The sequence below is a fragment of the Procambarus clarkii genome, chromosome 45, assembly GCF_040958095.1.
Source record: "Procambarus clarkii isolate CNS0578487 chromosome 45, FALCON_Pclarkii_2.0, whole genome shotgun sequence".
Taxonomy (NCBI): domain Eukaryota; kingdom Metazoa; phylum Arthropoda; class Malacostraca; order Decapoda; family Cambaridae; genus Procambarus; species Procambarus clarkii.
Genome location: NC_091194.1, coordinates 13,142,341 through 13,169,811, shown reverse-complemented (window position 1 = coordinate 13,169,811; position 27,471 = coordinate 13,142,341). Strand labels below are relative to the sequence as shown.

At 39.0% G+C, this 27,471-nt stretch overlaps 1 protein-coding gene and 1 long non-coding RNA gene across 3 annotated transcripts in view; one reads left to right on the top strand and one right to left on the bottom strand.

Annotated features, from left to right (window-relative positions):
* Positions 1 to 7,765, top strand: part of LOC123769773 (uncharacterized) — a 35,236-nt gene extending 27,471 nt beyond the window's left edge. The window contains exons 4-5 of one of the 2 annotated variants that reach the window (XR_006774281.2): positions 4,508 to 4,623; positions 7,275 to 7,765. This is a non-coding gene — a long non-coding RNA (uncharacterized lncRNA). The remainder of the gene's footprint in view (positions 1 to 4,507; positions 4,624 to 7,274) is intronic. The other variant, XR_011222127.1, reaches the window with a different exon arrangement.
* Positions 673 to 27,412, bottom strand: LOC123769771 (ESF1 homolog). Its single transcript, XM_045761021.2, has 12 exons — positions 27,265 to 27,412; positions 25,725 to 25,789; positions 24,061 to 24,240; positions 17,623 to 17,869; positions 16,688 to 16,914; positions 14,858 to 15,107; positions 10,985 to 11,199; positions 9,237 to 9,422; positions 5,491 to 6,021; positions 5,105 to 5,287; positions 3,988 to 4,140; positions 673 to 3,250 (listed from the first exon to the last, which is right to left on the bottom strand). The coding sequence occupies exons 2-12, from the start codon at positions 25,761 to 25,763 to the stop codon at positions 3,140 to 3,142; spliced, it is 2,322 nt and encodes a 773-aa protein (XP_045616977.2). The 5' UTR covers positions 25,764 to 25,789; positions 27,265 to 27,412; the 3' UTR covers positions 673 to 3,139.
* Between the last annotated feature and the right edge of the window lie 59 nt (positions 27,413 to 27,471).

Genomic DNA, 27,471 nt, shown 5'->3' with positions numbered 1-27,471 from the left:
GATAGGACTTTTATTGGGTAGAAGGTGGGGGTGGTGTTCCTCTCACTGGGGTTGTTGAACTGCTTGTGGAGGGTTCCCCACTCCCCTTTGAGATTGTAGGGTTCGGGGTTGTGGTTTCCCGATGCCTTTCTCCCACCCTGCGTTCTGTCCTTGCGGCTGCTGCCCTAATTCTCTCTCCTTGTCATATCCCTCTGCAGGAATAGTTTTGAATTTAGTTACATTTACTAGTCTGCTCTTCCTTGCTAACAGGTCCTCTTTTGTTTTGTCCTCTTTTGTCAAACATGTGGGTTTCTATTGTTGGGGACTGGAAACATTGTTTGGCTTATCGAGATTTCACGAGACCAACTACTGACCTTTCCCTGGACACAATCAATAACAGTTGTCTGCTTTCCCCAGATACCTGTTGACTGATAGGTAGACAGAAGTATCATGTGAAAGGAAAATGCCCAAATATCTGTCCTGTCATGGGAACAGAACTCAGGACCTTTCATTTGTACGATTTAGTGTAATTTGCTCACCAGTGCGCTGTGTTTAATATAGTGAAGATAAAAGGAATATGCACAAGAGTGTTTGTATCATCCCCATACATAATGTCAATTTAATTATTGTAAAGTTGTTATTGGTTCAGGTGAAAATCTATAGACATAGCATTGATATAAGTAAATACATATAGCATACTGTATAAAGTTTATTGAGAAATGTAGAAGGCTCTTCTATGTTACACATGGTCCAAACAATATTGGCTACATCTATTAAGTTCTCATTTACTTCTTTTTTACACTGGTGGGTAAAAGCGGATCACTTCAGACTCTGCTTTGCACATTGTCTGATGTTCGCCAAGATCAATCGTTCAAGCCCTGACTCTGCTCCAGTGATTTTCTCATTGATATATCACACACTTTTGATTTCCTTATGAATTTGAAGGGAGTGAAATGGTAAAGAACTCCATACTTACTCCAGATGTTTGTTGTTTAAGATTCGCTACCTGGAACAAAAAATTCCAGGTAGCATGGGTTATGGTGAGCCCGTAGGTTACTCCAGAGTGCATACGGGCTATTTGTAAAAACTAGTTGTGGCAACAGGTGGCAGCCTCCAAAATCCTTAGTGATCACAGTAGTGACTGGGTTCAATAGCTCTTGTAATTTTTGTGGTTCAGGGGTACGGCATGCCTCTGGCATGCCGTACCCTAGATGCTGGTTCAATCCGCCCTTTGCTCTGTTGATTTTCTCATATGGTTGTAATGAAGTATACCAAGTCACCTAATCCTCATTTGAACATTAATAAAGGAACTACAGAAAGCCTATTGGCCCATATGAGGCAGCTTCTATTTGTATAAGTAGGAGCCCCGAAATACAAATTTCGGGGCTCGACGTCCCCATGGCCCGGTCCTCGACCAGGCCTCCAATCTACATATATTGATATCTATATCAATTCTATTATATTATACTGTACATATAATCAATCGTCTAGACATCCAAGGTCAACATTGTGAATGGCTTGAGGCAGCCCATTTTGATGACAGAGCTCTCGTGTTAACAGATTGGTTGGGTGCCACCACACGCTCAATTTGTGTAGTGTATGAAACCGGCTACAATATGGATATTAAGTTTGTCTCCACTTTTCAATCCAAATAATTTTATAAAGAGTTTTTCATTTTATTTCGTGAATTGGCAGAAATGCTCCTAAGGCCATAGCTACCTTTTAAGGGTCTAAAATTGGGGATGGAATTGATGGTGGTGGTAGTAGTAGTAGTTCCAGTAGAGAAATGAAGTCATTTGGTTCAGGTAGTAGTTTCAACACTAATATGGGAAGCAGTTGACAAGAGTAGCCATAATACTAGTATTAGTAAGTAGTTATTAAAAGAAGGTACCAAGCTGGGAAGACTATGTAGCAATAGAAAAGTAGAGGAAAGTATTAGCTGTACTAGTATGGGTAGTTTCAACAGTACAGGTAGTAGGCTGACTAGCACTAGAGCAAAGAAATTGTAGTACTATTATGGAATTATCATAATTACCAACAGGTGAGTAGCCATACTCTCCAGTATGCAGTTTTGGTTGCTTTAATATTGTTCCTCAATGAGACTATATGTTAAAGCAACCAAAAATGCCCAGTGGGGCACTGGCATAGATTGTAAGTGGAATTACTGCAATAGAATAAAGTAGTCCTTAACTAGTATGGATAGAAGCAGTACTAAAGGACAATAGTACCTGTGCTATTCATGGTACAGGTCAAGTGGTGAAGGGAAACATTAATAGCAGTGATGGTATTAGTGGCAATTGTAAAGTTTCAATAGTACTAATTTGCAAAGTTATAGTTTGAAATGTAGAGGAAAGCAATTGGAATTTATAATATCAGTTGTAGTAGTAGCAGTAAAGCAAATTAATAGTAACACTACCACTAGTATTAGTAACAACAGTAATATTAATCGAGCATATAAATTATATAGTTTAGGTAATAGGAGTACTATCACCAGAGGAAAATAATCATAGCACTGGTTTGGGAAATAGCAGCAATTAGAAAAATTTATTAAAATTCCTTCATTATTAGTCATATTGAGCAATGATATATTACTTTACATGTGGCTTGGTTCCCAGGTACTCAGGGTACCTGGGAACCCTCCTCTTAATTGCTATTATGTATTATTAGTGCCATTATTACATAGTATTTCCTTTTTTGTTTTGTATTTTATGAAAAGGTTTCAAGCAGCATTACAATAATTCAATTTATATAATTGTATATTCATACACAGTATATAGTGAATTTTATTATAAATTCCTCTGCAAATGACAATACAGTGTGTGGGGCATCCCAATAGATAACCTCAGAATAATCCAGAAAAATATTCTTATCTCTCTCTCTTCCCATGGACTCTTGTTTGCTATCTTGTTCCTTTTGCTTGGGTAATATTTTTTTTAATGGAGAAAATAATTAGAACAACTACATAGTTCTGATGTAAATATATATTACAAAACAAAAATTTCTCATTTTACAATACATTTCAAAGAAAACCTGCAATATTAATATTTACAGCTGACATCATGTGTGAATACAGTATTGATCTATCATTTCAGTGTCTCAAAACAACTACTGTTGCTTGTACTTAAATGTTCACTGCCAAATCCATGTTAATAGTAGATCTTTATTGTTTCTTCTTGGATTTATTGGTTTTGTTTTTCACTCTCTTAACCAAGAGTGACAATTCATGATCCGTTTTCTTCTCTTCACTTGCTTTCTTCCTTTTGGCATCAGGCTGAAGAATATAAGTACAGTATTAATAAGCATTCTAGGTGAAGTATCACTAAACAAACAAGTTGAACCATATTTAAAAAAAAAACACACGTAAAATTTAGACAATGCAATATGCATATACAAGCAGCACCTATCAATCTGCTTTTTAAGTTAAACATTCCCAACAATGTCTTTGGAATCGACTGCTTTTCCTTGTCTTCTAGTAACGGGATCATACAGCTAATGCACACCTTGATCATTTATTATCCTTCTTGTTTCATGTATACAGGCATTTGCACATGTAGGCATACAGCTATACAGTACTATCTAACAACAAAGGTTACCAAGAGGTGTACCCCATTTCGTAATGTATATACACAGAAAGTTTACTTTAGTCATAGACTATGTTCAGGACTAAAGTATACTTGCTGGTTGGTCAGTAAGCTATTAGGGTGGCCCTAATACACTTTCTGCGGTTGATAGCCCAACCTCAAACCAAAGATAACGTCACAAATGCTAGTAGTAATCTAATGAAACAATCCAAAAAAAATTCCATAATTATAACTCGCGTATGCACATCCCCCCCCCCCCCCACCCCCACCCCCCCCCCCCCCACCCCCGTCTTCAATCTGCAGTCTCTGTAGATGTTTCTTCTTTTTTATCTATAAATAAACATGGTATAACTAGTAGAGAAAATGCTTCAATTTAAAATGTACAAATCTACTGAAAAGATACTGGTCAGAATAGTGTCCCACTTACAATGCTTTCAAAAGATTCTGCTATCCTTTTCTTTTGCACATCACTGATGAGATTATCCATAGCCTTGGTGCGTTTGAATTGGGGATGTGAAGGGTCAATATTATACTCTCCAGATGTGAGCAGGGGAGCAAATCTTGAATCAGCAATATTAACCTGTAAAATAACACATTTTATTATACAGTATCCAAGTGGGTATTCTCATATACTATATACATAATTTAAAGACAAGTAAACCCCAGTTAATTACAGAACCAAGTCAGTATTATTTACTACAGTATATGTTATGTCATTCTTTATTTTAACTAAACCCCATAGATTACACAAACAATTTAAATATGCTATCTTATATATATATATATATATATATATATATATATATATATATATATATATATATATATATATATATATATATATATATATATATATATAATGGAACAGACAAAATTGTGTGTGCAGACATTATATGGAAATCATAAAACTTTGCGACAATGTACAGTGTGTTTTATGACTTTTTCAGATGACATGGTCCTCAAGCAGCAATGTTCGCCTACCATAACCAGAGCTCACCAAGTCAACTGAAAATGCTACCATAGTATGTCAACACACTATTCCGCCACGTTTGACTTTTAACCCGTAAGTATCGGTTATTCTTTTATAACGTTACCTAATACTGTATTATTGAAAGTTAAGTTGGCATGTATTATAGATTAGAAAATACATCTCGACTGGTGAAATTCTGTTTTAAATGAGTGACATCTACCTGGGCCAAACACTTAACAACCCAGTAGGTTAGGTAGGCCACCTACAAGTGTGTGTTGGTGTAAGTTTATGGATCAATCTCTCTTAGAGGAAAAAAAAATAATAATAGTAATTTTATATCGAATTTAAACACACATCTAAGATAGTTGAAGACTAGTGGCTTTATTTCTTCATTATAGTAATGTATTTTCTTCATTATAGTAATATCCTGAGAGGTTGAATGAAACTTTACTTGTCTTTACTTTGACCTTGTGTTGCATTCCATTAGAGTTAATAGTACTTTACAGCAGGCATTAGGTCTTCGTAAATATCGCACTTTAAAAACTTGATGTTCTAATACCAAGCGCTTTCTAACCTTAAAGTCATCTTCAGAGGCTAGCTGCTTCAGTTTCTCTTGCTGCTTTAGTTTCTCTTGCTGCTTCTTTGCTTTCTTTTTCCTTCTCCTCTTCTTATCCTTGCTGTTCTCAATAATCTCTCTCATACTGAAGTGCTTCTTTTCCTCGGCATCCTCATCCATTAGTAACAGCTCAAGATCCTCCTGGGAAGAAAATATTTTTATCGTGACACACAAACCTTATAAATTCACACACTACATGGTCCAATCCTAAGATACTGCAAATTATTAAGCCACTATTTACAAAAAAGTTAAGTGTATATCACTTTAAAAATTAAGATTACTGTAGAAGTTGAAGTATTTATGGTTTACAATAATTATAAAAAAAAAAAAAAAGTGATATTCACCTGCTCATTACTCTCATGCTCTTCAGTATTAGCTGGGTCTTTCTTAGTCTTCTTTTTCTTCTTAGTATCTTTTCTGCCGTCCATCTTCTTTAATTCCTCAGCAAAGAAGGGATCGTTGTACAAATCTCCAACATTATCTGGGAGATCGTCGTCTGATATAGCACCATCGTGTTCGCTATCCTCCTCAGAGCTTGTATCTTTATCATTTTTCTTCTTCCTTTTTTCTCTTTCTTTCCTCTTATTCTTTCTTTTCTCCAAATATTTTTCAAAAGGATTAAGTTGCTCTGTTATTTTGGCACCTTCCTTGTTTGTTTGCTCTCTGTTCTCACTAGAGTCTTCTTCCAGATTAAAGGTTTCTTCCATATCAATATCTTTTTCTTTTTTTCTTTCCTTTTCATCAATTTCATTTATTAATGCTCTAAACTTGGCAATTTGGGACGCCTTGGTGGCTTCATCCTCACTATCACTGTTTTCCTCCTCCTCTTCTAAGTCACTGTTGTCTTCATCTTCACTGGATGAAGCAAGAAAGCCCTGAAGTGATAACACAAGTATTAAAAACTTCAAACATAGTATGACAGCATCAATATAAACAGCCATGTCAACGCCACCTGATAACCCAGAGCATGTAGCTCGAAACACATTCAGAAATCCTAGTGCCCGCACCCAGGAGGCCAAGGGTGCAGCCCAAAACCCAAACAACCGGCATCAGAACACAACACTTGTGACCAAGACGAGTAATCAGAGGCACCAGGCCACACAGCCTGGATGCCAATGACAGGACACAAGCAGCCCTTGGGACACAAGCCCAGAGCTAGCACACAGAGCACAAGAGCTACGAGGAGAGGTTAGAGGCATTAAATATGCTAAAACTAGAAGACAGAAGAAAAAGGTGATATGATCACTACATACAAAATAGTAACAGGAATTGATAAAATCGATAGGAAAGATTTCCTGAGACCTGGAACTTTAAGAACAAGAGGTCATAGATATAAACTAGCTAAACACAGATGCCGAAGAAATATAAGAAAATTGACTTTCGCACACAGAGTGGTAGACGGTTGGAACAAGTTAGGGGAGAAGGTGGTGGAGGCCACTGGAAGGTGGTCCCCCACTGACTACACCCACACTACCACAGTGGTCCCCCACTGACTACACCCACACTACCACAGTGGTCCTTCCTGATGACACCCACACTACCACAGTGGTAGTTTCATATCAATCATATCGAGGAGGTAAAATAAAGCTTACTATATACAAGGAACCTGAAGGCTTAAATTGCCATTACCTCTTTCTCTCCCCCCCCCCCCACCCAAAAAAAAAATTCCCATGCCTGCTCACTGATGTGTAATAATCAGAAAAAACTAAATCATGATCATAAATATTTAGCAACCTTAGCCGATATCTGCAACATGTCATCCTAACATTAAACTCAACCATAGGTCTTATTGTTAGAAATGGCTGTAGCAAGATGTGGTAATATTTATTTTTCCTAAGTTGTATTATTCAAATAACAGCTAGAAGTATTGATTCAATAGACAAGGTTTATTAAATACAACATATTTCTCTTATTTATTAAGCATCTTGCATTTAAACAGCTGCTTAATTAAGCTGCAAAATATTTAAATATTGCTGTTGGGTTTCCAATTTGGAAAGAATATAGTCGGTCATTAAAATCATTGTACAGCATGACGTTTGTTTCTGATTACTAGTAGCAAATGCAAGAAATTAAGAAATACTTTACACAAGCATATTAAGTTTACGATCTATCTTATTGTACATTACAGATCAATGCTGCCACTGCACCCTGGGATTTCTCGCAGCCTTGGACGATATCAGCTGTATGATTTTGGCAAGCCTAGGACGATGGCACCAACTATAATAAAGGATATTGGCAAACATCACACCTTGGGACGTGAGTGAGCCTTGACTGGAGATAAAGTAGCTACTGCTGCTGCTGCTATGGCTACTACAGCGGCGGCTACAGTGGCTACTTCAGCTACAGTGGCTACTGCTGCTGCTGTTGTGGTAGCTGCTATGGCTACTTCAGCGGCGACAGTAGTGGCTACTTCAGCTACAGTAGCTACGGGAAGATTTCCTGAGACTTCCTGCAGTAGCCACTGTAGTAGCTATAGTGGCTACTGCAGCTACGGTGGCTACAGCAGCTGCTGCAGCTATTGCAGCTACAGTGGTTACTGCAGCTCCAGTAGCTGCAGTAGCTCCAGTAGCTGCAGTAGCTCCTGTAGCTGCAGTAGCTCCTGTAGCTGCAGTAGCTCCTGTAGCTCCTGTAGCTGCAGTAGCTGCAGTAGCTCCAGTAGCTGCAGTAGCTCCAGTAGCTGCAGTAGCTCCAGTAGCTGCAGTAGCTCCAGTAGCTGCAGTAGCTCCTGTAGCTCCAGAAGCTCCTGTAGCTCCAGAAGCTCCTGTAGCTCCAGAAGCTCCTGTAGCTCCAGAAGCTCCTGTAGCTCCAGTAGCTCCTGTAGCTCCAGTAGCTCCTGTAGCTGCAGTAGCTCCTGTAGCTGCAGTAGCTCCTGTAGCTGCAGTAGCTCCTGTAGCTGCAGTAGCTCCTGTAGCTGCAGTAGCTCCTGTAGCTGCAGTAGCTCCTGTAGCTGCAGTAGCTCCTGTAGCTGCAGTAGCTCCTGTAGCTGCAGTAGCTCCTGTAGCTGCAGTAGCTCCTGTAGCTGCAGTAGCTCCTGTAGCTGCAGTAGCTCCTGTAGCTGCAGTAGCTCCTGTAGCTGCAGTAGCTCCTGTAGCTGCAGTAGCTCCTGTAGCTGCAGAAGCTCCTGTAGCTGCAGAAGCTCCTGTAGCTGCAGAAGCTCCTGTAGCTGCAGAAGCTCCTGTAGCTGCAGAAGCTCCTGTAGCTGCAGAAGCTCCTGTAGCTGCAGAAGCTCCTGTAGCTGCAGAAGCTCCTGTAGCTGCAGAAGCTCCTCTAGCTGCAGAAGCTCCTCTAGCTGCAGAAGCTCCTCTAGCTGCAGAAGCTCCTCTAGCTGCAGAAGCTCCTCTAGCTGCAGAAGCTCCTCTAGCTGCAGAAGCTCCTCTAGCTGCAGAAGCTCCTCTAGCTGCAGAAGCTCCTCTAGCTGCAGAAGCTCCTCTAGCTGCAGAAGCTCCTCTAGCTGCAGAAGCTCCTCTAGCTGCAGAAGCTCCTCTAGCTGCAGAAGCTCCTCTAGCTGCAGTAGCTCCTCTAGCTGCAGTAGCTCCTCTAGCTGCAGTAGCTCCTCTAGCTGCAGTAGCTCCTCTAGCTGCAGTAGCTCCTCTAGCTGCAGTAGCTCCTCTAGCTGCAGTAGCTCCTCTAGCTGCAGTAGCTCCTCTAGCTGCAGTAGCTCCTCTAGCTGCAGTAGCTCCTCTAGCTGCAGTAGCTCCTCTAGCTGCAGTAGCTCCTCTAGCTGCAGAAGCTCCTCTAGCTGCAGAAGCTCCTCTAGCTGCAGAAGCTCCTCTAGCTGCAGAAGCTCCTCTAGCTGCAGAAGCTCCTCTAGCTGCAGAAGCTCCTCTAGCTGCAGAAGCTCCTCTAGCTGCAGAAGCTCCTCTAGCTGCAGAAGCTCCTCTAGCTGCAGAAGCTCCTCTAGCTGCAGAAGCTCCTGTAGCTGCAGAAGCCACAGTGGCCACTGCAGCTTCTGTAGCTGCAGTGGCCACTGCAGCTGCAGTGGCCGCAGTGGCTACTGCAGCTAAAGCGGCGGCTACTGATGCAGCAGCAGTAGCTACTGCAACAGCAATTCCCCTCGATACTTTTTGAATGTCATTATCAATAAACAAACCTTTAAACAATCCTCGTTTATTTCTTCTCCCTTCATGGCTTTACTCATGGCATGTGATAATGTCTTCTTCCTTTCAGGGTCAGTTTCATCCCAGGTTAAAATTGGGCGCGAGTCATGTAAAGCTGTAGTGATGAAAGTCTTCACCTCGTAAGACTTGGGGACTGTCTCACACACATCATGTGGTGCCTGTAATCCAAAATATAACAATGATAAGCTTGTAGGAAGAGAGAAGGGTGTAAACATAGTGTATAGGACTAATACAAGCAATAGAATTACATTGAATATTATGGCAGATAATGATATCTAGACATTCAAGAATGGAGAGCCATGCTAGTCGTCACCACTCGAGTAAACTTTCTGACGGCCTCACCTCTGTATTTGACATGCTAACTAGAACTCCCATTTTCACCCAGGATGGGGGTAGACCTAAGAGAATAGACCACAAAATTCCAATTGTGACCACTAGTCACTGAGTTTGATTTAATCATGTATGCATAGTAAGAAGGCAGAGATAGGAGAGCAGTATAAAGATGAGGATAATGTATTAAAAAAAAATTAAAGGTATGCAGTGAGAGACAAAACTCAGAAGCTTGAAGAATTACTCTGTGGTCCAAAACTGTTTAGCTGAATATTCCTTCCATCCTAAAAGGGGCAAGGAAGCAAAGTAAAGTAATGCTAGTCCAAAGTTTAACAGAAGATCCTTGCAATGAGAAAGAAAAACATAAGAAATACAGGGAGAACAAAACAGAGGAAAAGCAAAAAAATGCAATTATTGGCAGCCAAGCACAATACACAAAAAAAGACATATCATTCAATGCTAAAGAGCAATTACAGCCACAACATAATTAGTCTAATTATTTAATCCCTTGTATTTGTAAACTTGAGAGGCAAGATCAAAACTGAAAATGGCAAGAAAAATATTAGGTACTGTAGTAAACAAATGTGTCTCAGAAGTGTTCTAACTACAACTTTAGTCTTTTATTTAAGGGAGTCATCACCCCTACCCCTGGGTGGTACTAAGCCATTTGGAAATTACAGCAGATGAGGAGGAACCAGCTTTACGATCTAGACGAGTTGAAAGCCACGAGACAAAATAAATTCTCTCCATAAAGATTTCGGACAAGGTTGAGGTGGCCAGAGTGTACAAGATGGGAAATGCCCACTTCTACGCACACATAAATGTGTGTGTGTGCAGTGGTATATAGTGCTTATATCTCAAGAAGCACAAACTAGAAATAGTGTAAAGACATGCTACTAAATGGCTCCTGAACTGTAAGAACGTGAGCTATGAGGAAAGGAGGTAGGCATTAAGCATGCCAAAGCAGGAAAATAGGAATAAGAGGTAATATGATCACGATATACAAAATTGTAACAAGAATCAACAAAATAAAAGAGGAGAAATTTTTAACACCTGAAACTACAAGGACAGGTCACTGAGACAAGTAAGGTAACAAGGGTTATTACCGGTAGGTAAAGTTCTCCATCTATCCACTATTATTATTAATGTAGGATGGTAAATTTTTATTTTTGCTTGATAATTTGGTCATTTTTTTCTACAACAGATATTCTATAATCCAATAAGGCCTCTAAACAAACAAAATTTTTGTTTTTAATGTTACATGTTAATTCAGAACTCAAAAGGTTAATTATGACCTTCAGGTTAGATTGTGAATAAACATTATCTTCCAAAATATCCACAAAAACAAATTTACATTCCTACATCAGAAAGTATTTATCACATCACAAACCTCATCGAAAGTCATATGTGAAGGAATGTACCGCAGATCAAGAAGAATACCAGCTCCTTCATATGGTTTGCGATCACATTCTTGATACAGAGCTTTGGCAGTATCAATAGAGTTGCACTCGACAACAGCATAATAGTAACGAAGACGATTACGCTGATATTGTCGAAGTGCCTCATAATGGGCTTTGGTTGCTCCAGCATTTTCATCAAGCATACCTGTTATGAAAAGAATTACTGAAGTGAAAAATCATTCAGTGAAAATATATTCTATGCATATATAAAGTCAATTCAAAATATCCAAGCTCATCGTGGTCTAGTGGGTAATACGTGTATTTGGGGTGACCCAGGATGTAAATTCAATAGAAATGCATTGCTCTAAAAGATTTTCAGATTAATTTTGTAGGGGACAGGCAGACGGTGTGTGTGTGTGTGTGTGTGTGTGTGTGTGTGTGTGTGTGTGTGTGTGTGTGTGTGTGTGTGTGTGTGTGTGTGTGTATATATCTATATATTAAGCCCACCATAGTCAATCTACTGACCTTATTCAGGATACAGCCTCACAACACAACTAACTCCCAGGTACCTATTTACTGTAAGGTGAACAGAGGCATTAGGAGAAGGGAGACGTGCCTAATCATGTCTGTCCTGACCGGGATTCGAACCCAAGATTCCCGATTGCGAGTCGAGAACGAACCAAACTGAACTACAGACTATGCCATGCTATTGTAACTTCACTGTGCATATCCACCTAATATGGTTATGCACAGTGAAGTGAAATTATATAGTACTGTATGATACACTATATAATTTCTATACACTTAAGCTAGGTATTAATATTCAAGCATTTTACACAACTTAAAATAGAACTAATGTCGTATAATACGACTCATTCCTTTAAAGCCTCTCTGCCATTTGGGAAACCTTATCAAAACTCTAGCATTTGATGATGAAGCCAAGTGATAATGTAAGAGTAATCCCAATGAGAGTGACAAGGCATTATGTAGGCATGTAGTACTTTGGACTAGAGATCAATTCAGGAAAGGTACCAGACAGTGAACACAAAGTTATTGGGAAGAAGTACAGTACCATATATCTTCAATTATTGGAAGGCAAGTATGGAATATATCATGTTTCTTTTCAGTTTCAGTAAAAAGAATGTACAGGTGGTTCTCAGTAGACATTGGGGACATGTTCCTGTAAGATCTGTACAAATCTAACTTGCAAGTTTATGGGAAAACAAGGTTATGTTACATGGACCTATAACAGTCCTCTTTTGCACTACTATTTACTGAATAAAAATATTGACATTAATATTTCATGCTCCTTGCACTTTCCCACCACAAATAAATCACAATGTATAGAATAATTGGGATGTGTAATATTTGAATACAACCCAAAGCATAAGAATGGAGACCAGAGAATAAGCACAAACTATGCTAATCCACCTTAACTAACTACTGGGATCATCAGAGGTCTTGGTAGAAGTCGGGTTCGTTCTCGACTCCCAATCCAGAATTCTGGGTTTGAATCCCAGGCTGGACAAAAATGGCTGGGCGCATTTCCTATCGTCTAATGCTCCTCTGCTCACCTAGCAGTAAGTAGATACTCGGGAGTTAGTCAGCTTGTTGTAGGGTTGCAGCCTGGGTGTGGTCAGTAATTCAACCTGGGGGGGAAGGGGGGGAGGGAGGCCTCAATGTAAGCCTAACGTGTATGAATACAGACTGGCTGCCTGTCCCCCCACCACAATGAATTATCAATTAATTCATGCTATGCCCACACATTACCAAAGTTCACGAGTGCACTTGTGAGTTTAGCATAGAAGTGCTTACTTGTGTGCCACCATATCCACATATTCAAAGTAATTATCAAAAGAAGGCACTAAGGCACTAAGTTGAGAAGACTGTTTAGCTCATTCAGTGTCGCTGGACATTCAAAAAGTGATAAATATCACTAAGGATGCCAATACAAGTACAAAAAGATAAACTCATCTCAGAAGTCAGGAAGCCATGACTGGTGGCCCAGGACAACATGGCATCAATTGCAAGACGAAGTTGTTGTTAGAGGAAAGGGAGAGTCATCACTATGACAGCAGGGAGTGAGATTATCAACATAAAGGGCCACAGAAATTCCAGAGGTAAGGGATGTAGGAAGACCATTTAAGGCAACCAGGACGAGAGTAGAGTTCAAAACACTATCTTGAAGAACACCTTCATATTCTTGAAAAAGTCAGAGAAAATGGTACCAAGTCTCACTTTAAATAAGCAACAAGAGAGAGAGACAGCTTTGAAGAAATGGTGGGAGATTGCCACGAAGACCAAAAGAATGTACTTAGGATAAAATATTGTTCCTAAAGATAGTGTCATAATCCTTTTCAAAGTCAAAAAGAAGAGCAACATTGGAGATCTTAGCAGTGAAGGCAGTATGAAAGTAGACCTCAAAGTCCACTAAAACGTAAGTCATGCTGCTGCATCACTTGTGAAAGTCAAATTGAGAAGGGAAAAAGAAGTCTAAGAATCAAATTAGATGCGCATTAACCATACACCTATAGAGCTTGCGGATGCAACTCGTCAGGGCAATGGGGTGAAAACACTTAGGGTAAGCCCTTTGAGTACCGAGTTTCTAAATAGCAAGAACTACCACCTCAAGCCAGTCCTGACAACACCTCCCGAATACAGTGTTGCAACTATATTAAGAGTAACATAGTTGCTCCAAATTCTCATTAGTTTCATTGAAGGCAATTAGATGTGCCTGTTAATTCCACATAACGTATCCCTAAGAATTCCACATTCCAAGAAGTTCTACACTAATTACAATTAATATTTCTTCCAAAGGGTACAGGAACCACTAGGGCCACAAAAAGGTAACCTGCAAAATGATGGTTAACTTGGCAAGTCGGGAGAAGCATGCAATTTAAGTTGTCAAAGTATGGATTGTTGACAGTCTAACTCCAATAGTGGTTCAGTGACAAATGCACTGTATACATTTTGGATCTTCTTCAACACCAGTAACAATAACACTCAATGAGTCTAGTTTCTACACTCAAAAGATGCTATAACCTCGCCACAGAGCAGACAGCCAGATTCTTGCCAAACTTGAGCTATTTGCTTTCATCCCACAATGCTCCATGATCCTCTTCACATTCGTGCACTCTACCCCCGGCCTTGCTCAAGCACTCTGCTCTACTCCAGGCCTCATCTCATATCATGACACGTCATTACATTTCCAAGAACAGACTACTGTAACGAAGACTATATTAAATACACATCAAAGATGAGCTGATGATCAATATTTCAATTTAATAGTCAGACCAGCATTGCAATTAGTGTGCAACAGATTACTGTATTATTACATCAAATGCATCACTGCACTGCTTATATCAACCCACCATTATTTGCTTATTAGAGCGGGGTTTTGTTTTCACGTCTCTCTACCTACCCAGGATGAAGCACAAGTTAACACTAATGTAGACAATACATGTAATTATCAAAAGAGAGCACCAAGTATGGTAGACTATCACACCATCAGTAGTACAAGACAGTCTAAAAGTTTTAGACATCGTTCATGATACCAATACAAGCGCAAAAGAGAAGTGATATTAAAGGAATTGGATTTACTGATGATGTCATAGTCATATCAAATAACAAGTGACTCAAAGAGAAATGGGTAAAGTAAGACTTTTATTATTCTGAAAAGCAGGACATTCTATAAGGCGGTGCTTGACTAAGAGGCACAATACAGTTCGGACAATAAGGTGCAGGTTTTTGTTCCATTACATGCATACACAATACAATACAATAGTGCATACGCTATTGTAATTTCTGTGTGTAATTTTAATTGTTTATTACAGGCCAGTTATGTAATATATGATATAACTTACCCTTTTCAAGTTTATCTAGATCTACTGCATCATTAGCAGAATCCTCAATGTCACACCCAGGTACTGATTTCAATTCTTGTGGCCCAGTCATGTTCTCTTCAGCCATACGTTGCTTTCCATATTCAGAGGGATATATAGTGATTTTCTTCACAGAGCCACCTCTTGGGCAAAATGAAGAAAACAACACCATGATATCTGCAGCCTTAATACGATCCCAATCAAGGTTGCATACAGCAAAGCGTGACGTTTCCTAAAAATTAAAAACAAATTAAAATGGTGAATTTGGAAAATGGATGTATTTCCTACTGTAATACAGTGTATCAAAGTGATTCCCATATTTGTCTTTAAGGTAAACATGAAAGACCCATTGGTAAAATACAATATGGACTTAGGTGTCTGGATTTTTTTTTAATTTAGTGACAGACTCAATTGCTAGGATAGAATCTGCAGCCAGCTTCAACTTAATGTGTTATAGTACCTCACTGGACCCTTACCAGACTAATGTACAGTGCATGCCTATCAATGACTATGGGGAAGTGAGCTCAAGCTCTTTATGCCCCGCTTTATGATGTGTAAATTTACCCCCTCTCAATATTAAGGGTTCAGTCCCTGTGCCCATTAGGTGCTTCTGTAACCCTTTCCACTACCACCCACAAGATAGGTATGGGGTGCATAATAAATGAACTAAACTAACTCAATATTTTTGCTTTCATAATGTTTTTGTTTTTTTTTAATTTGTGGAGGGAACTGGCTTCAACAACCTATTCCATCAAAGCATTACAATTTTCTACCACCTGTACAGGGAATGAGAACTTCCTTGCATCTCTTCAATTTAATTGCATATCCAGCTTCCACCGATGTCTCCTTGTCCTACCTATTTTTTTAATTTAAATAGGCTTCCTTTATCCACCTTATCTATTCCCTTCAATATCTTGTATGTAGTTACCATATCCCCCTCTGTTTTTTCTCTCCGTTAAGATTGTGAGGCTGAGTTCTCTCAACCAGTCCTCATAACTGAAGCCTCTCAATACTGGTATTAATCTTGTTGTAAACCCTCAAAACCAAAAACACTCAAAACCCCCAAAACACTCGGGGCAGTTAATCGCCAAGCAGCATAAGACCAACAGAGGTAGACCCAAGGTGACTTGTGGAAGAGAACCCCAAGCCCCAAGGGCGGTACTTACAGGGCACTCAGGGAAGGTGACCCTAAGCACATGCAGCTCGAGTACCTGTGAATATTACTCCCAGCTCTCACACCACCTAAGAGAAGTACTAAACCCAGGCTCAGCACAAATAAGAATCTGGAGCTGGAGCCACAACGACTAAGCCTAATTCCATCAGCTGAGGAACTGAAGGTGTGGATCGCCGGCGCAAGGGTCTGGGGATCCCTTTTCCTCCTCCCGAGGAGGGGGAAGCTGCGCAGAGATGTGTCGCAGCTCGTGTGACGTCATGCTTGTTTCCTCATTTTCCCTTGGGGGAGTTCAGTCCATTTGTTTCGTTATTTTCGTTGGTTTTACCAGAATAGGGGTTTGTTTTGAGGAGTTTACCTTTCTGGGTGCCTGTCCCGGTCGATGGCAGATATAGAATGCTCCAAAATCACATGTGCATTTCTATAGGCCATTGCTCCTCGTGCCTCTCTGAGGGGGCCAGGTTCTGGCCGTGGTCCCTGGTAGGCCTAGAACTCCACCCACATCGACTGATGCCAAAAGTTACGACTATCCCTATCAGCCTGGACAACTCCAGGGAGCCGTAGGGGCACCCTCCAGAAAAAAAGTTAAATTAGATGAAAGGACAGGTTGAGAAAAACCACTATATAACACTGGTACTCACTTCCACATTAGTATCTCCATCATCCCAGACAGCATCTTGGTCGAGTTCCCCCCACTCAAATTCTCCATCATTCTTATCTTCGTCACTTGTTGTGGAGTCGTCATCTGAAGAATCATCCGAGAACAGCACTTCACCCCTTGCATAGTCCTGCGTCATGTCTTGTAATAGTTGATTCATTTTCTCTGATATTTCTGGCTCTTCCTTTGCTTCTGTCTTGTAAATTTGTTCTGAAGAATGGCCAAGAAATAGCCAGTTTATAACTTTCAGAGAAGGTGCCATTTAAACTTTTAAATAGGTACAACAATTGTAATTTATCTACAATTAATTTTTCACCTTCACTACAGTAAATTGACTTTTATGTACACACACACACAAAATTCTTATTTAATCTTAATATTAGTTGTTAAATTAAAATTATTTCCCAGAAGAAAAACAGTCCTATTCTATAAAAGCACATCAACCACCTGCACATTGCACAAGCTTTTATTCAGTTAATCATAGACAACTTTACAATCTCACTTTAGTCCACATACTGTACAAGTACTGTACTGTCAAATTACATTTTGACTCACTCCTTATATGTTACGTAACTCTTCCAAGCAAGCACACTTCTGACCCTGGTATTCATCTAAAAAGCACCTTTTGGAATATTAACTACAAAAATTAAAATAAGAGCTCACAGCATTGTACTGTACAATGAAATAAATTTAAATAAAGGAGTTCTGCCCAAGAATTAGAACCCTCGTCTACTATTCAAGGGTTCAATTCTGCGCAGTACTCGTGTACAGTATTTCAGTTATCACCATGATAACTGAAATACTATACCTGCCTTGGTACCTATACAAGGCATATAAATATAAAGAATAATGCCCTTTTACCTTTTCTTTGGTCACTTTCATTTTCTTGTTCTATATCAGTGCCTAATGAATACTGACCCTTTTCTGTTAGATTGGTTGAAGATGCATTCTTTTCCAGGCTCTCACTCTTCTCTTCATCAGAATCATAGTCACCTCTACTTTCATTTTCATCACCATTTTCTCCTTTATCCTCATCGTCATCTTCCTCATCATCAGAGTCTTCATCAGAGGACATATGATAAAACTTCAGTAGATCTTCCTTGGTTGAGTAGTTTCCCTTCCTACCTCGTGGATCCATTATGGATTTTTCATAGAACTTGTCATCCTAAAAGCAGTAAAGTAAATTACACTGCTGTACAGTACATTTCCAAAACAGCTTTCACAGCCACTAAAATATAACTAAAAATAATTATCATACAAAAACAGATTGTGATTAACTTAACTAATTATAAGTAAAACAGGTAACAAAACCCCAAGAAAAAAATAAATAAAACAAAATATGGTGTTGAGCATAGTGAAATGCAGTACAGTACTCCTTTCTGTGAATGACCCTCGGATGCTCCCATGGCAAACTCCTATATGGTCCACCCCAAGACACATTACCCTCCAGGCACTGAAGACTTTCATCCCTATCATGAGAGGGACATTTGCAAATAGTCCTCTCACATATCAAGGAAAAGAAAACAGTGATGAGTCTTATTCAAGCCACCAATGCATACCAGCTCCCTATAATTATTAAATGCCATATACATATAATATTCTAACAATTAAAAAACCACTGTATCATGTTCTGTATTTTTTTTAAATAAAAATTGATTATTGTTAACCATCATCATCTACAAAGGAACAAACCACAACTCTCAAACTCTAGCTGCAAGCAAGAACAAGTAGTACTGTACCAAGACTCAATTATCACTCTGCAAACTACAGTTAGTAGATCAAAAGTTACGACAACTGCCACCAGTTCAGACCACCATCACCACAAATGGGTAGGAGCAGCTGGCTATCATCAATTGAAGTTCCGACAACCCAAACACACTTGGTGGGAAGGTATAAAAGGGACAAGGGTGTAAGAATGGGAGCAGCGGAGGGTCATACTCGGCAAGGAGCGATTGTACACATTCAAGAACCTAATTCTGAGCCAAAGGCCCTTGGAAGCTCCCATTCTCAAATCCTAATGAATTGCAAAACAACAAAAGAAAAGACAGGGCGATCACCCAAGTAGAACATCTGGAAAGTAGGATTCAACGAGTGGAATATGAACTGGACAACAGCTCACAATAACCTAGACACCAAGCCAGAATCAGATGTAGGCAAGATAACCCAGAACCATTAGGGGCGAGGAAAATCAGACAGGTATCTGGCCACAAAGTCCCACTTCAAAGAACATGGACCCTGGTGCCCAAACAGGACGTGGCTGAGAAGAAAGCATTTAGAGAGGCATACTTCCACCGAACATGGGTACATAGGTACAGTATAACCCGACCTGACTGAGTCCAACCTACCTCTGTAAAAATTGTGAAAGGCAAGCTTTGGAACACAGCACCATAGTGTGGGTTTGAGGAACAGAGCAGAAGACAAGGAGGCGTACTGAATTGAGATACCACTGCAACATCACCACACCATGCTGGAAAGAGGAGAGGATCATAGCAAAAACAGGCAACTAAATCTTGGCAAGTAGATAAGAAGAACGCTATAGTCAAACCATCCAATCACCGTAAACAAACTCCATATTTGCCAAATGGTGAAGCCGTGGAACTCATTGACTTGAGTAAGGTAAGCAAGTAAGAAAAGAATCACATGTTAAAAATTACCAAGAAGGCTCCAACAGAGTATGGGAGGAATGATGATATAAAATGCATAACCTAAAATGATAAAATGATCAACAGATAGCCACCCAAACTCAACCGACAGAGGCTCTGAAAGAACTGACTATGAAGAAACAATAGCATTATGTAAAGCCAGGGTTCAATAACCAAGAAAATTTACATCATTGTATTGGCAGAGCACAATAAAATGCTCAAACATCTGGCAAACCAACTCATATTGGTGAAGAAAAAGACATATATTGATCACTAAGAAGGAAATTCGCCACCAACCTCCCATATAACTGACAAAACAATGTCACTAAAATTTCCACACACACAAAGATCAGCGGATAGGCTCAAAGGGTTTGCGCAGCTTCAGCAGTCAATCTGCTATGTATCCTGGCCCATTTATAACAAAAAGGGTCAGGAATAAGATCGATGTCAGTAAACAAATGCTGAACAAATAAAACATCTCTCACACTGATTTCAGTTAAGACATACTGCATCCATAACAAATGCTTCTAAACTGGAAAATATAGCCAAAGAGAAAGGAAGATTGTGGCTTCACAAAGAGGTAATAAAATAGTCTTCCTGGTGAAGACCAGACATGGCATATATCCAAAGTAAGAAGCCGTCGTACACCTCTCATTCTATCCTAATCAGACAAACATTGGTAGAGGCTGTTTACAAGCATATTCAAAACACCTTCCCAAATGTAAACCACAATGAGGACTAATGTTCAAGAAGTCAGAGTAAAGAATACAGCAAAGAATCCAGTGCCACAATGGGAAATAACTGGTGAAGCCCTATACCTACAGATGAAATAAAGCAAAACCAGTAAACAGTTCATGTGTAGTTGGTGAACCATCCCATGAGGAGAGAGATGGGCAAAAAAGATTTGTCCACTCTGCCACCATCTCTTATTTGTTGATGTGAGCACATATATACACCAAAGACCAATGACCCAATCCAGCATGACAATGACTGGTGACAAAGGCTGAGAAGCTTGAAGAAGCTCTTCTAAAGCTTTAGAAGCTTCAGAAGGATCTTTAAATCAGGGGACTCTACAGAGTGACTGGAGCACCTTACACTGCATTCCTCTAGCATGTGATGGACTGCAGACTGGAGAATCTGCAATAGGGCCTCAATTCATACCCAGAAATGGGATGCAAACTGTATACAAACAATGTAAACAAACTTCAGGAGGTACCCAAGATTCTGGTGGGGCACCCAATGCCTCCCATTGACAAACACATAGAAAGTCTCTGGATGAGATATGAACTCAGATCTAGTCACAAACTAGACCCAGTCACAGCAGGTGATGGGATAAATTTGCCTGAGATTTGGGTTTTTTTATCAGAAACCTGAAACCAAGCATGAAAGATTACAAATTGGTAAATAAACACACAGCCATATCACCTAGACACAATTCTCCACTTTTAATTATTGCTATTATCAGGGTGTAAGAGATGGTGTAAGCTGTTAACACGCGAAGATCTGACACAAAGATTAACACAGTAAACTCTAACATCTTATTAATTAATATAACTATTATCCAACCTGGGAATGACCCTAATGAAATCTTCCCTAAGCAGAAGCTAACTTCCTCACAGATAACAGGTGGAGTTATCAGAAGCTAACTTCCTCACAGATAACAGTTGGAGTTATCAGAAGCTAACTTCCTCACAGATAACAGGTGGAGTTATCAGAAACTAACTTCCTCACAGATAATTCTTCATAGACAAGCACCACTAGAGCTATCACAGACAAGCTTCATAGACAAACACCACAGAACAAGGCTCTGAAACACAACCTGAGGCAGGTTTCACAACATGAAACATGCAATGTGCAAAAAGAGTACACACTCAAAATGCTAAAGATTATAGAACCCCCTATGCTTGAACCATGGGTGAACAGGCCCACCACCTGATGGGGGAAGTCATTAGTTGTGCTTGTTAAATAGTCATCACTTTTGTTTGAGTAGTTCAACACTTTTCACAAACATTTCTCAAAAGGTAGTTTAAGTTTCTTGTAGCCACCTTTCAATGCATTCAGGGAAGCTGCCTCAGAAATGAGTTGATCTACGATCATCATGTACTGTATGCTTAACAGGCATACATAACAGGAGATAAAATAACAACGTACTGGAGTGAACGATATAGAAGAAAATGCAAAATAAAACCAGTGAAGAGCAGAGGTGCCATAGGCACAATCAGAGAACACTGTATAAACATCAGAGGTCTGCAGTTGTTCAATGTCCTACCAGCAACTATAAGAAATATTGCTGGAACAATCGTGGACATCTTCAAGAGAAAACTAGACTTTTCTAAAAGAAGTTCCGGACCAACCGGGCTGTGGTGGGTATGTGGGCCCGCGGGCCACTCGAAGCAACAGCCTGGTGGACCAAACTCTCACAAGTCAAGCCTGGCCTCGGGCCAGGCATGGGGAGTAGAACAAATCCCAGAACCCCATCAAGCAGGTATCAAGCAAGCAGAGGCAAGGGTAAACTGCAGGGTCTTCGTCCTTCATAGGCACCTGTCATTGGCTGGTCAGACCAGTACCACTAGTGAATAAAATCAGAGGAAATAATGTTGAGGTATCTCAGATAGTAACCACACAATACTCTCAAGCAAAACCTAAGGGAAGGTCTGCCATGCAAAGATAAACATGAAAAATCTAAGCCTATGAAAATGGAAGCCAAAAACCTCCATAAAAGATATCTCTAGGGCTGTCGACCTTCAATCAAAACCAAGAACGGTCACCATGAAACACAGCTGCAGTGGATAGAGATAGTCAGTGGCAGACAAAGCAACCCCTCCTCTCGATTAGTGCATTGCATTTTGACATATTAATCCCAATCAGGTTAAAAACTGATGTAGTACTGTACTACAAATCCTAGTGACTCACAATATTTATGTGCAATTCCATTGCCTTTTCGTGGGTCCTTGGCTAGATAAGGTTTGGGTAATTTAGTACATCAGTTTACTGACGTTGGGAATGCTCAAGAGGATGGGCTACATAAAGACTGGTACACAGTAAAACATACAACCCAAAGATAAAGAGACTCATGGAAAACCCAGACAAAATAAAACATTCCTTAATCAGCTACTACAGAGCTTAGTTAAGTGATAGAACACCAGGATTAAAAGCGAGGGTAACCTAGTGGCAGTATGTGTAGCCTTTGATATAAAAGCAGTTTGCCGAGTGATAATGGGCATTCTTGGTGCTGATGATTCTTGCATGCATGGATACTCGAGTCATGATTCATTACTTTGTATTACAATAAGCAGTTTTTCTATGTACTGGCTTGAGTTAAACTCACTACCGTCACCCTTCCTTAGATCACATTACAGGACCACTTGCAAAGATTCACATTATGATGAGGACAATATCTTGAGAGCCTCACAGGCAATACGAGTTCTAGGGGGACCAAATAAGATGACTATGGGAGCATCCAAGGCAAATTAGCTCAAAGAAGTTTGATTTGAGAGAAATATACAATGGAACCTCGGTATTCAGACTTGAGTGGTTCCTGAATGCAGGACGAAAACAGAAAAGTTCAAATACTGAACAATTCTCTTACCATGAGGAAAAATGTAAATTGGATTAATCCTTTCCAAAACACAAAAATAAATATACTAATGCAACAATTAAATGAAATAAATGCTAACACAGTATGCACTGTCTCTGCACTTAGGGTAGTTGATGGCAAATGTGAAAGGTGGTGAGGCAGAGGAAGAGATGTTATTCTTTGGAAGGGGGAGACCCCATACCATTATAACTTCTGGTGGTTGTGCTTCTGCGGTTCTCTCTCTTTTCTGTCTTTTTCTGTTTCCCTCATTAGACTCACTGGACGCTTTTATTACAAGAAACTTGTCCATGGATGATTGCTTTTGCCTGTGCTTTAAAATGTTTCTAAAGTGAGACATAGCACTGTCATTCAACAGGTTTATAACACGGTTTGTCACAGCTTTGTCAGGGGTGATATTTCACAAGAAAACTTTGCATTTACCCCCATTTTCCACATTACTTTTATTAGATAACTAGATATAGGCATACTAAACTTAGTAACAAGAGCAGACACACAGGCACCACTGTCATAATTAGCAATGTGGTCTTTCTTCATCTCTATCATGGTTCTAGCTATTTTTCTTTTTGCTTGGCTCTTATTGCTAACTTTCTTAGGTGACATGGTCACTTATTTAACTAAGAACATCCAAAATATCCAAGAGAAAAGTGTAGTGGGTTGTACACTAAATGACAGCTAAGGTGAAACTAATGCATCAGGAACACCCATTTACACGTGAATGCCGAGCAAACTGACAAATACCCAACATGAACACAGCATCCAAACTCGAAAAGTATGAATTGGAAGAGGTATGAATACCGAGGTTTCACTGTATATTAAAAGTACAGTGCATTACTATACATGTTTTATTAAACTATTATATACAAATTGCTGTTATACAGCATGTATATTCTCTAACAAAAGCTAATATATTTTGATAAAACTTTAGGAATACAATACAGGTACTGCTTTAAAAACCATATTAAATAACGATTTAATAAAAATGCCAATCATCATAAAACTACCCTTCCAATAAATTTACTTGTTTCAATTTATTTCTAAAGTAGGTTACTCTTCTTTATTCTTTTAATATAACTTGCTAGTCCAGGCATTTCTAAACAAATACTGCACACAACTCACCGTCAAAACAGAGTGAAACCGGCTGTCAAGTTTTACTTTCCTTTTCTCTTTTGGTACATGTCGAAGTTTAAGATCGGTAGACACATGAGCAAATCGTGGGTCTCTCAGAATCTCATCCATGTCATTCTTGATGCTTTGGCCAGTCTTTCTCCTCTTCTTTTTACATTTCTTTCCATCCATCTGGAAAAATTTTAGTCATTCTTCATCATAATTATTCCTCTTAATAATGGTACAGTATACTGTAATTATGCAATTAAATTTTTCTAACAGTTTTGAACAATAACTAACTGCATTTAAAGCAAGAATAGAAAATACATATTGTTATAAACACCATTCTCAGTTGGATAAACTTTAAATATTTTAAACTACCAGTACTAAGTAAATGAACTATCCGGAATATGGAAATGATATTTATCTTGACCGGGTATCAAACCCAGAAATTGTTCAAGATTACCTTAACCAAATGAAACATAACTTCATATTTAGAATTCTTTATGATAAAGTTAAAAACATTGATACGTATTCAAAATATTCTACTGATTTAACCCTTAACCCTGAATTGTATAAGGGTTACATGAGGCATTATCTACAAGCACAAGGAAAAAAATTAAAAAATATATTACAGATAATGTTGACAAATATCTCACACTATCAGTCCAGCACCAGAGGTTGATAACCTATATGTATAAATCTCTGGTGAACCCCCATTTGGATTATTGTATCCAAACACGGAGGCCTCATCTTCAGAAAGCCATATCTACTTTGGCAAAATTTAAATACTGGGCAACAAAAATCATCCTAGAACTAAGTTGACTCATACTAGCAACAGATGAGGGCCCACAGGGCTAACACTGCAAACCAGACATGACAGGGCTGATCTGACTGAAATTTTTATAAAACTGTATTGAATAATTTGAAGGATATTGATCCAGATAACTTCTTTATAAGGTCAGACACAACACAAACAAGGTGCAACAGTTTCAAGCTCAACAAGCTATAATATAGGACATAAAATAGGAGATGCTTTTTTTCACTCATGGGTTATAAACCCATAGAACTGCCCACCCACTGAAGATGTAAATACCTAAACACTGCTGAATTTCAAAATCCAGCTCGATAAAATCATCAGGGCAAATGGAGGAAATTTTTACAAGCCACCAGCTTCCTGTCCTTGTCAAGGCCACTATATATAATATTCCTCAGGTAAATATATGGCATTTTTAAATTTTCCTTACTTTAGCATAAAGTACTTTACAGATCTACTGAATCACTTTAAAAATAACAAAAAATCTTGAAGGAGAAAAATCAAGATTAAAAATGTCATGTAATGTTGAGTGAGCATAAACTTCACCAAGCTAAGACGAAATATAAAAACTGTTATTTTTGCACATATGGTGAGCACCAAATCAGACCATAGCCACAGTTTATGGTTGACAGGAAATGTCCCTCTCAGAGTATCATATTGAGCCCTGTTGGGCATTTCTGGCAAGCTGACCACTTCCTTCTGGAATTAGATGGAGCTACTTTAAGTAGCACAACTCCTACAATGACTTTAGTGTGCAAAAATAATATTTTTTCAAAGAAATTGCTAAATCAAAACAAAAACAGCTTCCAATAGTCTATGTGAATTCTACACCAAATAATCTGTAGTGAATATAACTTACATCTTGGATCCTTATTTCTTTAGCAGCCTTCTTTGTCATTTTTCGGTTGTGATGGCCAATGATGCCTGAAAGAGAAAACAATGCTTTGGATATCAATATACAGTATATTGTATATAACAGTCCTATATAAGCCTTCAACAATATGGGGGTCATTGTTACCATGACCACAATAACCCGATTAATCTATTATAACCCACACTGACATGGACTTAAATTACCATTTTTAGCATGGCTATTCAAACAATAGCCAAACACTTACTTTTAGTAGCAGTTAAGCATCCTTACAGCACACAGCCCTAATTCATCATCTCCATGTAGAATACTCCATTTCCTATATAATACTTGCCATTAGCATTTATTTTTCCCAATATAGTGGGGCCTCGACTTACGAATTTAATCTGGTCCCAGAGACAGGTCGTAAGTCGAAAATTCGTAAGTTGAAACAAATTTTCCCATAAGAAATAAAGGAATTGAATTAATCTGTTCCACACCCCCAAAAATATTAACTTAAAAATACATTTTAGTATTTTTAGGTTCAGTCCTTTTAGTTTTTCCCAATATTATGCTCAAAACGCTGTGTATTAGTAGCTTTAGGCATTGTACTTGCCCTACCCATGATTCTTACAATTGTATTTTAATAACATTCACTGTAATTTATAAGCATATTACTATAAACCCATATGACTTGTACCCAAAACAGTTGACCAGTGAATTTTAAATGCTCTCTCCTTGCCTAACCCACTGAGACAGTTTAACCTAACAATATGCATGGTTTTTATTGTTGTAAAATATGTTTTGTCAGAATGCTAATAAACAATTTGAAATATCCCATTGGCATCTACTATTCAGTCTTCCTTAACTCACGTACGGTATACTGACAGATACTATCAAGACTTTACTCACGTAGAATAGTGGCAAGCAATCCGTTTAATTACCCACAGCTATCCAAAGCTTCCTAGGATTATGTAAGTAATGAAGAAATATGATATATTTAATCACTATAACATTGGTGGTGAATGTAGAACATGGAAAAACATATTTTTACTCTGAAATAATATAATTTTATAACAAAATTAGATGAAACTAAGTGGCAGGTGATGCCATAGGAAGTCAGACAATCCAAACAACAATGTTGTGACTTTGGGTAAATTAGATGGACCCAGTTTCGTAATAAAATTATATCGAGTAAAAATTTTGTTTGTTCCTGTTCTACATTCAGCACCAGTTTTACAGTGATTAAATACAGTATATTTCTTCATTACTTACATAATGTTAGGAAGCTTTGAGTAGCCTTGGGTAGATTTGGGTAATTAGACGGACCCGCCTTGCAAGAATTTCCTTAATTCACGTACAGACTTCTGCAAGTACTATTGAGAGCCACTTAATTAATGTAACGTGTACTAGCAGGTGCGGGCTCACCACAGCCCACACCTGTATTACGGGCTCACCACAGCCCGTGCTACTGGAAGTCTGGAACTTCTTGTTCTGAGTAGCTGAATCTAAAATAACAACATGGCAGGTGTTATCGAGTCTTTCTTACCTCAGGTGCTAGAAGGTTGTTGCCGTTGCTGATGAAAGAGGACGACTACTGCAAGTACCACTGAAATTGCTCCCTCGAGCGTCGTCGCCCCTCAACCAACAATAACAACTGAAATTGCCATGTGGAAAAGTATTGTTCGAAATATGACCTGGGTTTAAAATACTAAGTTCGAAATCCACAAACATTAATATATTTTTCCTATTTTAA

Bases quoted from the DNA above. Each gene is read 5' to 3' on its own strand.
- LOC123769771 (XM_045761021.2), bottom strand. From the start codon at position 25,763: ATGACAAAGAAGGCTGCTAAAGAAATAAGGATCCAAGAT. The intron at 5,288-5,490 runs GTGAATATCACT...TTTTCTTCCCAG, and splicing joins AGCATGAGAGTAATGAGCAG to GAGGATCTTGAGCTGTTACT. The intron at 3,251-3,987 runs GTAAGTGGGACA...TATATTCTTCAG, and splicing joins CAGAATCTTTTGAAAGCATT to CCTGATGCCAAAAGGAAGAA.